The sequence below is a fragment of the Rhinoraja longicauda genome, chromosome 3, assembly GCF_053455715.1.
Source record: "Rhinoraja longicauda isolate Sanriku21f chromosome 3, sRhiLon1.1, whole genome shotgun sequence".
Classification (NCBI taxonomy): Eukaryota; Metazoa; Chordata; class Chondrichthyes; order Rajiformes; family Arhynchobatidae; genus Rhinoraja; species Rhinoraja longicauda.
The window spans coordinates 85,103,171-85,119,382 of NC_135955.1; the positions used below are offsets into that span (position 1 = coordinate 85,103,171).

The following is a 16,212-nucleotide window of genomic DNA, read 5'->3' on the forward strand; positions in this document are numbered from 1 at the left end:
GCTAAAGGTGATGGTAGACACAAAATGCTGGAGTAACTCAGCGGGTCTGGCAGCATCTCTGGAGAGAAGGAATGGGTGACGTTTCGGGTCGAGACCCTTCTACAGACTGATGTCAGGGGAGGGGGTGGGACAAAGATAGAATGTAGTTAGAGACAGGAAGATTAGTGGGAGAACTGGGAAGGGGGAGGGGATAGAGAGGGAAAGCAAGGACTATCTGAAGTTAGAGAAGTCAATGTTCATACCAATAGACAATAGACAATAGGTGCAGGAGGAGGCCATTCGGCCCTTCGAGCCAGCACCGCCATTCAATGTGATCATGGCTGATCATTCTCAATCAGTACCCCGTTCCTGCCTTCTCCCCATACCCCCTGACTCCGCTATCCTTAAGAGCTCTATCCAGCTCTCTCTTGAATGCATTCAGAGAATTGGCCTCCACTGCCTTCTGAGGCAGAGAATTCCACAGATTCACAACTCTCTGACTGAAAAAGTTTTTCCTCATCTCAGTTCTAAATGGCCTACCCCTTATTCTTAAACTGTGGCCCCTTGTTCTGGACTCCCCCAACATTGGGAACATGTTTCCTGCCTCTAACGTGTCCAACCCCTTAATAATCTTATACGTTTCAATAAGATCTCCTCTCATCTTTCTAAATTCCAGTGTATACAAGCCTAGTCGCTCCAGTCTTTCAACATATGAAAGTCCCGCCATTCCGGGAATTAACCTAGTAAACCTACGCTGCACGCCCTCAATAGCAAGAACTGCAGAAGGACCTCTTTGCTCCTATATTCAACTCCTCTTGTTATGAAGGCCAACATATATGAAGGCCAAGCGAAATATGAGGTGCTATTCCTCCAATTTGCGCTGGGTCTCACTTTGACAATGGAGGAGGCCCAGGACAGAAAGGTCAGATTGGGAATGGGAGGGGGAGTTGAAGTGCTGAGCCACCGGGAGATCAGGTAGGTTAAGACGGACTGAGCGGAGATGCTCAGTGAAACGATCGCCGAGCCTGCGCTTGGTCTCGCCGATGTAGAGAAGTTGACACCTGGAACAGTGATACAGTAGATGAGGTTGGAGGAGATGCAGGTGAACCTCTGCCTCACCTGGAAAGACTGTTTGGGTCCTTGGATGGAGTCAAGGGGGGAGGTAAAGGGACAGGTGTTGCATCTCCTGCGGTTACAGAGGAAAGTACCTGGGGAGGGACGAGTGGACCAGGGAGTTTCGGAGGGAACGGTCTCTGCGGAAAGCAGAAAGGGGTGGAGGTGGGAAGATGTGGCCAGTAGTGGGAACCCGCTGAAGGTGGCAAAAATGTTGGTGAATAATATGTTGTTATGTGATGGCTGATGGAATGGAAGGTGAGGACAAGGGGGATTCTGTCCTTGTTACGAATAGGGGGAGGGGGAGCAAGAGCGGAGCTGCGGGATATTGAGGAGACCCTAGTGAAAGCCTCATCTATAATGGAAGAGGGGAACTCCAGTTTCCTAAAGAATGAGGACACCTCTGATGCCCTTGTATGGAACACCTAATCCTGGGCGCAGATGCAGCGTGGACAGAGGAATTGGGAGTAGAGGATAGAGTTTTTACAGGAAACAGTGAGGGAAGAAGTGTAGTCAAGATAGCTAGGGTAGTCAGTAGGTTTGTAGTAGATGTCGGTCTATAGTCTGTCTCCTGTGATGGAGACGGTGAGATCCAGAAATGGTAGGGAGATTCCAGTTCTCCCACTAGTCTTCCTGTCTCCGACTACATTCTATGTTTATCCCGCCCCCCCCCCCCCCCCCCCCCCATCAGTCTAAAGTATAAGAAAATAACTGCAGATGTTGGTACAAATCAAAGGTATCTATCAGTCTAAAGAAGGGTCTCGACCCGAAACATCACCCATTCCTTCTCTCCAGAGATGCTGCCTGACCCGTTGAGTTACTCTAGCATTTTGTGTCTACCTTCGATTTTAACCAGCATCTGCAGTTTTTTTTCCTACACAAGTTAAAAGTGATAATGGCTTTGACATCAATGAGCAAGACAATTCAGACACACAAGCAGGATCTGGGGTGGTTACAGGTCCCAGGGCAGTTAGAGTAAACAATCTGAGTATTGGACCAGTTTTCACGTGTAATGTGGTTAGTGAAGTGGACAGTTTTCTGAATTGGACCTCTGATAGGGCTATTGGACAATAAAATCTTGGGATCAAAGGCAGGGAGTGTGTTAATTGGGGTCCGGGGCTTCAAGGCTTTGTGGTAATCAATGCCTAGACCAATTGATGTGGTGGGTAATTGAGCTTGATACAATAGGTGGATGAAGGCAGTCAATACAAGGAGAGGTCTATTGAATGGAAGGCAGCCATGTGACTTATCTTAATGGGCAACCAGTTCAAAAATGCACAATGAAAACACACTCTTCCCAAGAGTGACAATCAAACATCATTCACTGGACAATGTGGACTAATCCCTCCAGTGCAGGATCCATGAACACGTTCTTCAGGGTAATACTTGGGGAATTCCAGTGAGCTCATGACCACAGAGCACCATGAAAGATTCACCTGCATGTACCCAAGTCCTGAATTGGCTGATATTTATGTGGTAAATATCAATTCTGTGGGCAACTGCATGTATTCATAAGTTTCAGGTTGTTAAAACGTAATGAGGCATTGTCCTGGTGCAAAACTATCTGAGAACTCATACTAATTGTAATGCACTTAAGGAAATTTGTTCACCGTTATGTACAACCAGCAATTAGAAATAGAGTATATTTTAATGCTCAACATAAATTCAGATCTCCTTAATGCCAACTCACATTTCAAACAAATGCAAACTATTACTAGTTCCCTGGTAACTTGGCAAATTACATTTCATTATATTATTTTTCATTTCATTCAAATTTAAAAAATGCAAAAACCCAATAAAGTGTGTCCCTTGCTGAACATCAAAGACAATTTGCCAGAGTACCATATGTTGATGCATAGCTGTTCTCAGAACAATTTGACCAGAATGATTACCAATGAACATCAACATATGTAACCTTGGATGCCAGTCAAAACAACCAAACACAAAAATCAGATGTTCACACTTCTGCCAATGTACATTGCACTACTGTTAACATCTGGTGAATTATTTTGGTGTTTGAACAAAGCAGCGCAACATACAACGAAGAGTAAAATAGCACTCACCACATAATTTCCAGGTGATGCGGATAAATATGGTATCTGCAATAAAAATAACTGTCAGTGTCACCTTTTCACCCATTCCAAAGATGGAACATGCCTAAATCAATCATTTTAATAAGGAACCACAACAATTTTTAAGCTATCATCATTCTTCGTTATTTGAGTTATATTCAAATTTAAAAGGTTCAATAAATTGAATCTGCAGTCTTATCTGAAAGGAATCAGCATCCGATATACTGATTGTAAGAGGACACAAAGTCTGAGATGTAAAGCAAAGGTATTAAGTTACTGAAGGGACATAGCAGAAAGAGCTTGATAGTTACTAACTTTTATTTTATTTGCATATACCATTACATATAAGCGACTTAATATGTAGTTGATAGTTGGGGAAGGAAACCGTTATGAGAACTCATTATAAGCAGAAACTTACCAATTGTTTTAAAAGGTGAATCATAAATAAAATGACATGAAACCTGCATTTTTAAAATTTAATTATGGTTTAGTTTAGTTTAGTTTATTATCACGCATACCAAGGTACAGTGAAAAGCTTTAGTTGCGTGCTATCCAGTCCCAGAAAGAATCAAGCCATTTACAGTGTATAGATACTTGATAAGGGAATAACATTTAGTGCAAGGTAAAGCCAGAAAAGTCCACTCAAGGATAGTCCGAGGGTCACCAAAGAAGTAGGCAGAAGTTCAGCACTGCTCTCTGGTTGTGTTAGGATGATTCAGTTGCCTGATTATAGCTGGGAAGAAACTGTCCCTGAATCTGGAGGTGTACGTTTTCAACTTCGATACCTTTTGCCTGATGGGAGAGGGGAGAAGAGGGGGTGGCCAGCGTGCGACTCGTCCTTGATTATGCTGCCGACCATTGCCGAGGCAGCTTGAGAGATAAATTGAGTCAATTGAAGGCAGGTTGGTTTGTGTGATGATCTGGGCTCCGTCCACAATTTGCTGCACTTTCTTGCAATCTTGGATGGAGCTGTTCCCAAACCAAGCTGTGATGATTCCTGATAAAATGATTTCTATGATGCATCTGTAGAAGTTGGTGAGAGTTGTAGGGGATATGCTGAACGTCCTAAGCCTTCTGAAGAAGTAGAGGCGTTGGTGTGCTTTCTTGGTCATTGCTTCAATATGGGTGGTCCAGGAGCAGTTGTTGGCGATATGGACTCCTAAGAATCTCTACTTAAATCCTTTTCTAAAACTATCAGCATCACCTTGCATCTAGTCATCTGTGTTCATGTCAATAATCTTGAGAAACACTCAAGGGAAAGAAGCACCACTGTGTTGTTCCTTCTCCAACTAACTGAAGGAAAAAATCATACTTTCTTCAGCAAATCTAAAATTAACTAACAACATTGACAAAAGTAATTGGAGAAAATCAGTGTCAAGTTATCAATGCCCCCCTCCCCCCTGTAACCCATTACTACTAGCAAATGAATTAACTTCATTAAAGAATAGATGTATAATTTAGATTCCATTCACTGCTGTACCACATTATCTGTTTAGTTGTCCACAGGCTTGTGCATAATTACTGCAACTGTGAAATGAACGAGTTATAATAGGAGGAAATATTTCAAAATATGCATCCTAGCTAACCACTTCCACGTACAGGGTGCTACAGGTTTATTTCTTGCTGTGTTGAGTTACAAGCATCATACTTACCGAGTTGGCATTAGGTGGATTGGGCCATGGTCGACCACCTCCGGGACCCCTGCAACAAACAGTGACAGACGGAGTTTTAATTCAAACAACTGAACCAACTTTGGCATTCTACCAGCATGCAATCCATGCTACTAGGCAGCATATACTAATGTCTCACTTGGCACAGCCATGCAAGTAATACTCCCCCTGTTCCTGTGCTGAACTCCTGTTTATGTGCTGTATTTTTCTGTGTATGAGAAGAGATTTTGTTATCTTGGCACCATGTTCGGCAGAAACATTGTGGGCCAAAGGGCCTGTTCCTATACTGTACTTTTCTATGTTCTATGGTCTAAAATGTAAACATCTTTCGAATATTTCACTCTCATCTTAATCAGGTGTCACGCAAGTTAGCAGTTCTGAAACCTTTTCTTGAAACTACATTGGATTTAGATTGTGATTCAGACATGAGGTTTTATGAAGGGCAATAAACAACAGTCAAGAATATAGAGTGAAAAAAATGGCAGATTAAACAGTAAATCAGCACTGTTAAATATTCAAGTATGAAGTGTGTATGATACAGGTTAAATGCATCCCATGAGCACTTCAGCTGATGTACTCCAGCACTTTGTGTCATTTTTGTCATACCAGCATCTGTAATTCCTTGTGTCTACTTAAATGCATTCCTCTAACGAGTAAACAGGACAGTCCATAGCTTATGGTTGGAAATTGGACCCATTTGCTCTTATTTTCTGATTTGCACATAAAGCTCATGTGCACGTGTTTGATCTTATAAATGTCCATTAGGTCCATTTGTCATAGCTCGTACACTCAACATCTCCCCTGCCAAAATTTGGAGCATTTGTTGCCAACATACAATATATAGTGTTAAATTACATAAAAACTGGGAGTACAACGTGCAAGGTTCAGGAACGAGAAGGCAATTTGAAGATCGGAACTGTCACACCGATGTTAGCACAATTCATCTCTCGACATCACTTTGCAATGGTCAATATTAAGTTTTGAAATTCATTGGAGACCCTCTCAGAAATCACAGCCTGTCAAAAATATCTGTTTCGAGTTGAATGCTGTGATCATGAGCCCTTTGTTCAGCCTGCACCTTGCAGAAGCTGAGCAGGGAGAACAATGAATGAACAAGGATGTGAAAATGTGTAAGAAGGAACTGCAGATGCTGGTTTAAACCACGAGCAGCAGCTCTACTTAGCAGCCAAAAGTCTGTAGCCTCCTTTTGCTCAGGTATTTCATTTCATTCCTCACATGTTTAAATTATGTTTCATTTTTAATTGTCTACTGCATATTGTGTTGTTAAATGCGTGCAAAGTACCAAGGCAAATTCCTTGTATGTACACATATTTGGCTAATAAAATGTATTCAATTCAATTCAAGATAGACACAAAAAGCTGGAGTAACTCAGCGAGACAGGCAGCATCTCTGGAGAGAAGGAATGGGTGACGTTTCGGGTCGAGACCCTTCTTCAGACTGGTTAGGGATAAGGGAAACGAGAGATATAGACGGTGATGTGGAGAGATAAAGAACAATGAATGAAAGACATGCAAAAAGGTAACAATGATAAAGGAAACAGGCTATTGTAAGCTGTTTGTAGGGTGAAAATGAGAAGCTAGTGCGACTTGGGTGGGGGAGGGATAGAGAGAGAGGGAATGCTGGAGCTACCTGAAGTGAGAGAAATCAATAAATCATACCACTGGGCTGTAAGCTGCCCAAGCGAAATATGAGATGCTGTTCCTCCAATTTGCGCTTAGCCTCTCTCTGACAATGGAGGAGACCGAGGACAGAAAGGTCTGTGGAGGAATGGGAAGGAGAATTAAAGTTCCCAGCAACCGGGAGATCAGGTTGGTTCAGGCGGGCTGAGCGAAGGTGTTCCGCGAAAGGAACGCCCAGTCTGCGTTTGGTCTCGCCAATGTATAAGAGTCCACATCTTGAACAATGGATACAGTAGATGAGGTTGGAGGAGGTGCAAGTGAACCTCTGCCTAAGCTGAAAGGACTGTCGGGGTCCCTGGACAGAGTCGAGGGAGGAGGTATGGCGACAGGTGTTGCATCTTCTGCGGTTGCAGAGGAAAGTACCGGTGGAGGGGGTTGTTTGGGTGGGAAGGGATGAGTTAACCAGGGAGTTGTAGAGGGAACAGTCTCTGCAGAAGGCGGAAAGGGGTGGAGATGGGAAAATGTAGCCAGTGGTGGGATCATGTTGGAGGTGGTGAAAATTTGGGAGGATTATGTGTTGTATGTGACGGCTAATGGGGTGGAAGATAAGGACTAGGGGCACTCTGTCTCTGTTGCGACTGGGGGAGGGGGAGCAAGGGAGGAGCTGCGGGGTACCGAGGAGACATGAGCAAGGGTCTCATCTATGATGGAAAGGGGAATCCCCGTTCCCCAAAGAATGAGGACATCTTGGATGTTCTAGTATGGAACACCTCATCTTGGGTGTGAAAATCTTTGATTAGGTTGGTTGCTTTTCCAAGGCAGTGTGACGTGTAGATAAAGTCAGTGCTGGAATATGTGGTCTGTGTGATGGACCGGGCTACATCTACAACTCTCTGCAATTTCTTGCGGTGGCAATCATAATGAATGAGCTGCCAGAGGTGGTTGTTGATGCAGGTATAATAACAACATTTAAAAGACATTCAAACAAACATGTATGGGAAAGGTTTAGATGAGTATGGGCCCAATATGAGCAAATGAGACTAGCTTACTTGGAGCATCTTGATCGGCATGGACAAGCAGGGCTGAAGGGCCTGTTTCTGTGCGTTTAGATTATGATTCAATAACACAATTTAACAAATGTCTATCTGTCTGCATAATCAAGTTACCCCTTCCCTGTGGGATGTCATTCTATACCTTTGCCTGAAGGTTTTGCTCTAAGATTCGCCTAAACTCATTAGCACTTCCATTCCTTGAGAAACAGCTCACAGTCTATCATGTCTATTCATCAATTTATTATTTTCTCTTTCAGGATGCACATATCTCTGTTTAGTTTTAATTATTTCAAAAAACAGAAATGTTAATCAAATCATCAAGTCTCATCTTACCAAATTCTGGAGTATACATAACTGACAATTAAATCCTTAGAATTCTTACAATATCCTGACGAAACTGGATTGCACCCCCTTCTGGATCAATATATCTAAGATGGAATCCCAGAAGGAATAAAATGAAGATAAATACCAATATACCTCTATTTCTTTAGAGGAGGGATAATACATGACTATGTAAGTGCTATTACTGGATATAAATAATCAAAAGGAATTTGTGTTAAAAATGTTAATGACACTAAAATTAGAAAAGTAACCATGTGCGGATCAGGCTTTGGCTTGCAAAATGATTGCTCATGTGGCACAGTGTCAAAGGCTCTGCTGAAATCTAAATATAGCACTTCCACAGAATTCCAGTTGTTAGCCAGCCTCTTCAATTCTTTAAAAAACTTCAATGAAAGTGCCATTGAGAAATGGCTCGCAGTCCATCACGTCTGTTCATCTATTTATTATTTTCTTTTTCAGGGTGCCTTGGAATATCTTTCCTATGCTTTTACTACAGCTTTATTTTCACTTGATTCTCGACTCTCTCCCCTCACTGCCCCATTTATACACCCGTGCACACACACACCCCAATGCGATTTGTGGGCATGAAAGTTATACACCAAAGTTGAGGCCAGTTCATTGGCTATATTTAAGAGGGAGTTAGATGTGGCCCTTGTGGCTAAAGGGATCAGGGGGTATGGAGAGAAGGCAGGTACAGGTTACTGAGCTGGATGATCAGCCATGATCATATTGAATGGCGGTGCAGGCTCGAAGGGCCGAATGGCCTACTCCTGCACCTATTTTCTATGTTTCTATGTTTCTAAGGCTGCAAGGCAACAATTGTGTCCCTGCAGAGCACAACTGATTCTATTTATAAGATCAATTTCTCACACAGTACATAACAGGGACTTCCCATCTCAACTTTTGTGCTTTAGACTTCTTCAAAGCAGCGAGAGAGCAGAAGGGTCTCGACCCGAAACGTCGCCCATTCCTTCTCTCCTGAGATGCTGCCTGACCTGCTGAGTTACTCCAGCATTTTGTGAATAAATACCTTTGATTTGTGCTTTGGACAATCACCTTAAATTAAGACTCTCTGGTTACTAAGACTTGTTACCAGATTTACATTACAGCCATTTTCCCAGCAGTGCACATTGTGAAACCTTTAATGATGTTAAACACTTCTATCAATTTTTCTCTTAACATGCGAAGAGAAACACCTCTAACTTCTTTGATCTCTCAACATAAGTTGTTCCTCATCATTCATCCTATTTGGTATGACTGTATGGAAAACCAAATTCCTCGTGTGTTGCAAAACATACTTGGCTAATAAATTACGTTTATTATTCTAGTATATCTCTTCTACATTTTCTTGTTCCTGACATCCTTCTGAAAGTCTGATGCCTGGGAACAGACATGGCATTCAAAAGAGGTTATACAAGTTTAAAATAACTTCCTTTCTTTATATCTATTAATAAGACTAATTATCCTATTTTGTTTGTGAGCAGACTTCTCAACGTCCTGATACCTTCACCGTCATATAATAATAATAATAATAATCCATTTATTTTATATAGCGCCTTATCACATGCTCAAAGCGCTTTACAAAAACAATTAACATAGAAACAAACAGACAAACTATCCTGACGGAAAAGCGGCGAATACTCAACGCCAGCGTCCTCTCACGTCAGGGTCTGGCAGTAGACATTAAAAAGCACAAGACACATAGATATAATTTTTTTACACAAAACAGCCATCACAGTGATTGCTCTAGGCATACCCTCACTGTGATGGAAGGCAAAGTCTTATCTCCTCCTCATTCTTCTCCCGTGGTGCCACGAGGTGATCGAGACTCCCAACTTTTTGAAGCCCCCACCGGGCGATGGAAAGTCCCAGGGCCGAGCCGAGCAGGCCGATGAAAGTCCTGAGCCCCCACCGGGCGATGGAAAGTCCCAGGGCCGAGCCGAGCAGGCCGATGAAAGTCCTGAGCCCCCACCGGGCGATGGAAAGTGCTGCGGCCGGGCCACGCAGGGCGATGAAGGGCCTGCGGGCGGGTTGATCATACCTCGCGCTTCGGGGCGGTCGAAGCTGCTACGGCTGGAGCTCCGAAAAGCCGGTCGCCAGCCAGGGACCTGCGAGCTCCCGATGTTGCGGTCTGCAGGGCCCACGGCCGAAGCCTCCGAGATGGTAAGTCCAGGCCCTGCGACCGGAGTCTTTGAGGTCGATCCCAGCTGGAGGCCGCCGACTCCACGATGTTAGGCTGTAGCGCGAACGGAGATACGACACGGTAAAGGTCGCATCTCCGTTGAGGAGGAGATTTGAAAAAAAGGTTTCCCCCAACCCCCCCACCACCCCCCTACATACACAGAATTAAAAATAAAACAAAACGTTTTTAGTCCCTCTTCCCACATCTCCTTAAATATACACCATTTAATTTATATTGACTCAATATTCTTTTTATCAATTATACCATATTCTTCATATTAAATTCTCCACTTTAAATATAATCTACAATGTGTCTGCCTGTTCACTATGTTGTCTATGCCTTCCTTTAAGTCTGTCATTAACCGGTTCATATTTTACTATATTTTCAAGTTCCATGGACAATGATGTGAGCATTATGCAACAATTTCCTGAACTGGGCAACTGCAAGAGCAGGTTCTTAAATACTTGGATTTTCAGAAGCACTGATAAGATGGCACATGAGATACATCTTATGAAGGTCGATACATGTGGTATTAAGAAAGCTTCATCACATTGCTGAAGTGCTGACTATGAGACAGAACACTGATATCTACAAAAAGAGATAACGTTTGAAAATTAAACAGAAACAAAGCATAAATACAAAGCATGAGTTATTAGAAACATGAATATAATTGGGAATAAAAGTAACATACAATCAAAGAGAGTGGGGTGTTCGATAAATTAATTTATGTGAATGTTTTGGAGGAAGACATGAATGAATAGTAGTGTCGAATGAGAGTTATGCAAAGCTCTGAGGTAGAACACAAGAGCTTATAAGATTACTGTAAGGAAAACAGCAGATGCAGTAGAATGCAAAAAATTCGAATACTATATTCTGAAGAAAAAGTTATTTAAATATGATATTGTATAATCACTTAGAGAGATATAGGGAGATAACCAAGTCTTTGAAAGTGTGAATGCAGATAGAAAATATCAGCGTAGAAGATTTTAATAAGCGAGTTCGGCATCTCGACCGCGCATGCACAGATCATAGGTCACTTGTGCTAAACATTCTCGCAGGCTGAGCCGCTGCGTGTATACAGACCTGCGTTTCATCCGTATTTTCCAGTCTTGCTTCTTTGAGGTAAGAAAATACTGCTTTCAAACTATTAATTAGGTGTATTTATGGTTAATTTGTAAAAAATACGATGATTTTGTAGGTTTTATTGCTTTATGCTTCGGTGAATGAGCGAGATCGTGACGATTTTCTTTTGCATTGTAACTTGTACCGGAGCTGCTTCTCAAATGGGAATATGTCGCACTTCCCAAACCATGAGTTATTCTTGGTTTTCTCAATCGTTCTTGAATTGTCGGCTATGCCAAAGAAACGTCAGCCATTCCTCCTCTTCAGAGATGGAGCAAAGAGGTCCTTCTACAGTTGTACCGGGCCCTGGTGAGACCGCACCTGGAGTACTGTGTGCAGTTTTGGTCTCCAAATTTGAGGAAGGATATTCTTGCTATGGAGGGCGTGCAGCGTAGGTTCACTAGGTTAATTCCCGGAATGGCGGGACTGTCGTATGTTGAAAGGCTGGAGCGATTGGGCTTGTATACACTGGAATTTAGAAGGATGAGGGGGGATCTTATTGAAACATATAAGATAATTAGGGGATTGGACACATTAGAGGCAGGAAACATGTTCCCAATGTTGGGGGAGTCCAGAACAAGGGGCCACAGTTTAAGAATAAGAGGTAGGCCATTTAGAACGGAGATGAGGAAGAACTTTTTCAGTCAGAGAGTGGTGAAGGTGTGGAATTCTCTGCCTCAGAAGGCAGTGGAGGTCAGTTCGTTGGATGCTTTCAAGAGAGAGCTGGATAGAGCTCTTAAGGATAGCGGAGTGAGGGGGTATGGGGAGAAGGCAGGAACGGGGTACTGATTGAGAGTGATCAGCCATGATCGCATTGAATGGCGGTGCTGGCTCGAAGGGCTGAATGGCCTACTCCTGCACCTATTGTCTATTGTCTATTGTCTATTGTAAGTTACTCCAGCATTTTATGTCTACCGGAGTGATGTGTTTCTGGGTGATATTATAGGGAGGGTTTGATCAGACAAACTGCTCCACTGGATGCTGATCACTGCACGAACAGTAGCTTCAAGTTTACAGTGGTCATCCATTGACATTGACTGTAGCCACTGCCCGCACAAAGCAGCAATTCATTCAATTAAATGTTTGTTTTTTGAGGAAGGGTCTCCTAATTTGAGGAAGGACATCCTTGTAATTGAGGCAGTACAGCTTAGGTTCACGAGATTGATCCCTGGGATGGCGGGACTGTCATATGAGGAAAGATTGAAAAGACTAGGCTTGTATTCTAAGGCATGCAGGTGCAGCAGGCAGTGAAGAAAGCGAATGGTATGTTGGCATTCATAGCAAGAGGATTTGAGTTTAGGAGCAGGGAGGTTCTGCTGCAGTTGTACAGGGCCTTGGTGAGACCGCACCTGGAGTATTGTGTGCAGTTTTGGTCTCCTAACCTGAGGAAAGACGTTCTTGTCTTAGAGGGAGTACAGAGAAGGTTCACCAGATTGATCCCTGGGATGGCGGGACTTTCATATGAGGAAAGACTGGATAGACTGGGCTTGTACCCGCTGGAATTTAGAAGACTGAGGGGGGATCTTATAGAAACATATAAAATTCTTAAGGGGTTGGAGATGCTAGATGCGGGAAGATTGTTCCCGATGTTGGGGGAGTCCAGAACCAGGGGTCACAGCTTAAGGATAAGGGGGAAGTCTTTTAGGACCGAGATGAGAAAACATTTCTTCACACAGAGAGTGGTGAGTCTGTGGAATTCTCTGCCACAGAAGGTAGTTGAGGCCAGTTCATTGGCTATATTTAAGAGGGAGTTAGATGTGGCCCTTTTTGCTAAAGGGATCAGGGGGTATGGAGAGAAGGCAGGTACAGGCTACTGAGCTGGATGATCAGCCATGATCATATTGAATGGCGGTGCAGGCTCGAAGGGCCGAATGGCCTACTCCTGCACCTATTTTCTATGTTTCTATGTATTCACTGGAGTTTAGGATGAGAGGGGATCTTATAGAAACATATAAAATTATAAAAGGACTGGACAAGCTAGATGCAGGAAAAACGTTCCCAATGTTGGGCGAGTCCAGAACCAGGGGCCACAGTCTTAGAATAAAGGGGAGGCCATTTAAAACTGAGGTGAGAAAGAACTTTTTCACCCAGAGAGTTGTGAATTTGTGGAATTCTCTGCCACAGAGGGCAGTGGAGGCCAAATCACTGGATGGATTTAAGAGAGAGTTAGATAGAGCTCTAGGGGCTAGTGGACTCAAGGGATATGGGGAGAAGGCAGGCACGAGTTATTGATAGTGGACGGTCAGCCATGATCACAATGAATGGCGGTGCTGGCTCAAACGGCCGAATGGCCTTCTCCTGCACCTATTTTCTATGTTTCTATGTTTTTTCCAAAGCAAGATACCGAACTCGCTTATTGGAGTATTGTAGTTTAAGGTACCAAACTGATGCACAGAATTGAAACAATTCTAAACTGAATAATCTGATTATAGCTGTCATGATTAAAGATGCAAATGGCCTTTCCCAGTTTCTTTTCTCAATCATACTTTTTGTGAATTTGATTCCATCAAGCTTTGTTCCATAGAATCAACATTGGAGCTGGAAATGGATTTCTTAATTAGCTGGGAAACCTATTCACATTTTTAGTGTTAACCAGCACAGAATGACATAAAGATGAGGACAAGAAACGCTGAGAATTTCAGAGTTTATGTTGCAGGCCTGGAGGTTTGATTAACAAATAGACACAAATAAATCATGGGTGTGCTGGGCTAAACGTCCTGTTAGTCGTGCAAACTTAGAAAATACCTCCAAACTCCTTACTTTAATTGTATGTGCACAATGTAAATTGGCCACATGTAAATGTCCTTGACTATTAGTGAACAACAGCATTAAAGAAGCTTGCAAGTAAAACTTAAAGTTTATCCATGTCTCTTGGGAAACTGCTACAATTAATTTCACAGTAGATAACATTTGAAGTACCAATAGTTGAGCACTCTTCAAAGGAGCATAAACATCAAAGCGCAAATTAGCATCACAATAAATCTATTTATTTAATATTGTTTTCTGACAGTATGCATTGCTCCTCCACTATCTTCATGAAAGGCAATACATGTTAATGTTTTTTTTAAATTTCACATACTTCACTTTGATCACCAAATTAAGCAGTGGCTCCTTAGCATATACTTCATTTCACTATTGGCAAAGCAGGTCCTTAAAACAATGTTGAATCACAAAGGAATACAGCACAGAAACAGTCCCTTCAACCCAAGACATTCATATCCAACCATCAAGTCAAATCCCAATTACTAGCACTTGGTTCGTAGCCATTTATGCTTTGGTGATTCAAATGGTTTTCCAGTTGCTACTTAAATGTAGTGAGACTTCCTGCTTCCATCACCTTCCCTCACAGTGTGTTCCAGATTGTATCCACCCTCTAAGTGAACAGAAAACCTCCTTCAAAACCACTTACTCCGCATCATAAATCAATGCCCTCTGGTCTTATAGATACTTCTTCCATGAGGAAGTTTCTTGTTGTCTACTTCCCATAATTGTGCACATCTCTATCAAATCTTTAGGAAGGAACTACAGTTTAAACCAAAGATAGATACCAAATGCTGGAGTAACTAAGTGGGACAGGCAGCATCTCTGGAGAGAAAGAATGGGTGACGTTTCAGGTCGTGACCCGAAACATCACCCATTCCTTCTCTCCAGATATGCTGCCTGAGTTACTCCAGCATTTTGTGTCTATCAAATATCGCCTCAGCCTCCTCTTGAAAGTTATATATGACGTTTGCTGGCAATTTGACAAGACATTACATCGCGTAAAAAAATGAGTCAGTCCATAGTTGGACTCTATTTCAGTGAAATTGATTAGTACTTTCTAGCATGTCATGCTAGACTAATAAAATCCCACTTGCCAATGTTGGATATGCAATTAATGTACGAAATGCAGTTTCAAACTAAAGAATTATTGTGATTTTACTTCAGAAAATATTTTAAGAGAATAGAAATATTTAGAAAATAGTCCAAGTTCAGAAAATTAGAAAATGAAACATCACAACGATAATAAAAGTTCACAATTCAAAATAGCTACGGTTCTACGCATTTTTGTGACTACTAAATAAATTGAATCCTGAAATCTGTTGCGAATCCTGAACTGCACTTCACAGAAAAGGACTACCATACATCATCCCAATTCAACCGAAGGTGAACAACTGTGCAAAATACTCATTGTTTTAAACAAATCTGTTTTAGTAGTGTACTGATCTCCACATCAACAGACAACAAAATTAGTATTAATTACTCAATCAATAAATCAATCAAGAAAAAATGGATGTAAATAATTGTATAGTTTCGTTCCGACTCATATATATCCATATTCCACACCCCAGTTAATGTTATACCGTGAAAGACTAAGAAATAAAAATCATAACTTACATGTTCATTCCTGGCATGCCTGGACCACCTAAAGCATTCAATGGGGGCCTCATTCCTCCTCCGTAACTCTGCAATGATAACCAAGGGTTAGACTACCGTAAAGAAAAGAAAAACCAGAGAAACTAGTAGAATTCAAGGACTGTGGCCTGTGTTTCAAAATAATATTGAAAGCGTGCTGGAAAATTAAATCTCACATTTACATAACAATATGGATCTTTTGCCAACATTTTTTAAAATGCACGTAGCTTAGCATAAAATAAGTAGCGTTCTGAACAATTGATGCATAAACCTTTGTCAAAAAAATGCATTCAGCTGATAATATAAACACAGTTACTAGCTACCTGCGGTCCTAAGGGAGGAACCATCCCCCGTGGAGGAGTCATTCTCTGCATTGGTCCACCCATGGTTGGATGTCCTGAATGTCAAAATGTCACAGATGCAAATCAATACATCAAATTCCTTCAAAATATCAAAGTAAATTCAAGGACAAACATTTTAGTTGATTTATATATTTCATAAATTAGCAAATATGTTATGCAGAAATCTAGTATGTGACCACCTTGAACTAATATAAAACATTAAATATTAAATACAATAACTATGAACAGCAGGTTAACATTCGGCTTCATGAGAAACTATTTCTCTCATACTCTGATCTCCTCC

General features: G+C 41.9%; 1 protein-coding gene across 7 annotated transcripts in view; it reads right to left on the bottom strand.

Moving 5' to 3' along the window:
- The window catches only part of LOC144592139 (single-stranded DNA-binding protein 2), a 285,013-nt gene that overhangs the window by 42,183 nt on the left and 226,618 nt on the right, over nucleotides 1–16,212 (bottom strand). For all 7 annotated transcript variants that reach the window (XM_078396547.1, XM_078396548.1, XM_078396546.1 and 4 more), the window contains 4 exons: nucleotides 15,891–15,964; nucleotides 15,550–15,617; nucleotides 4,817–4,865; nucleotides 3,156–3,191 (listed from right to left, as the gene is read on the bottom strand). In XM_078396547.1, coding sequence (XP_078252673.1) covers nucleotides 3,156–3,191; nucleotides 4,817–4,865; nucleotides 15,550–15,617; nucleotides 15,891–15,964 — 227 coding nt within the window. The remainder of the gene's footprint in view (nucleotides 1–3,155; nucleotides 3,192–4,816; nucleotides 4,866–15,549; nucleotides 15,618–15,890; nucleotides 15,965–16,212) is intronic.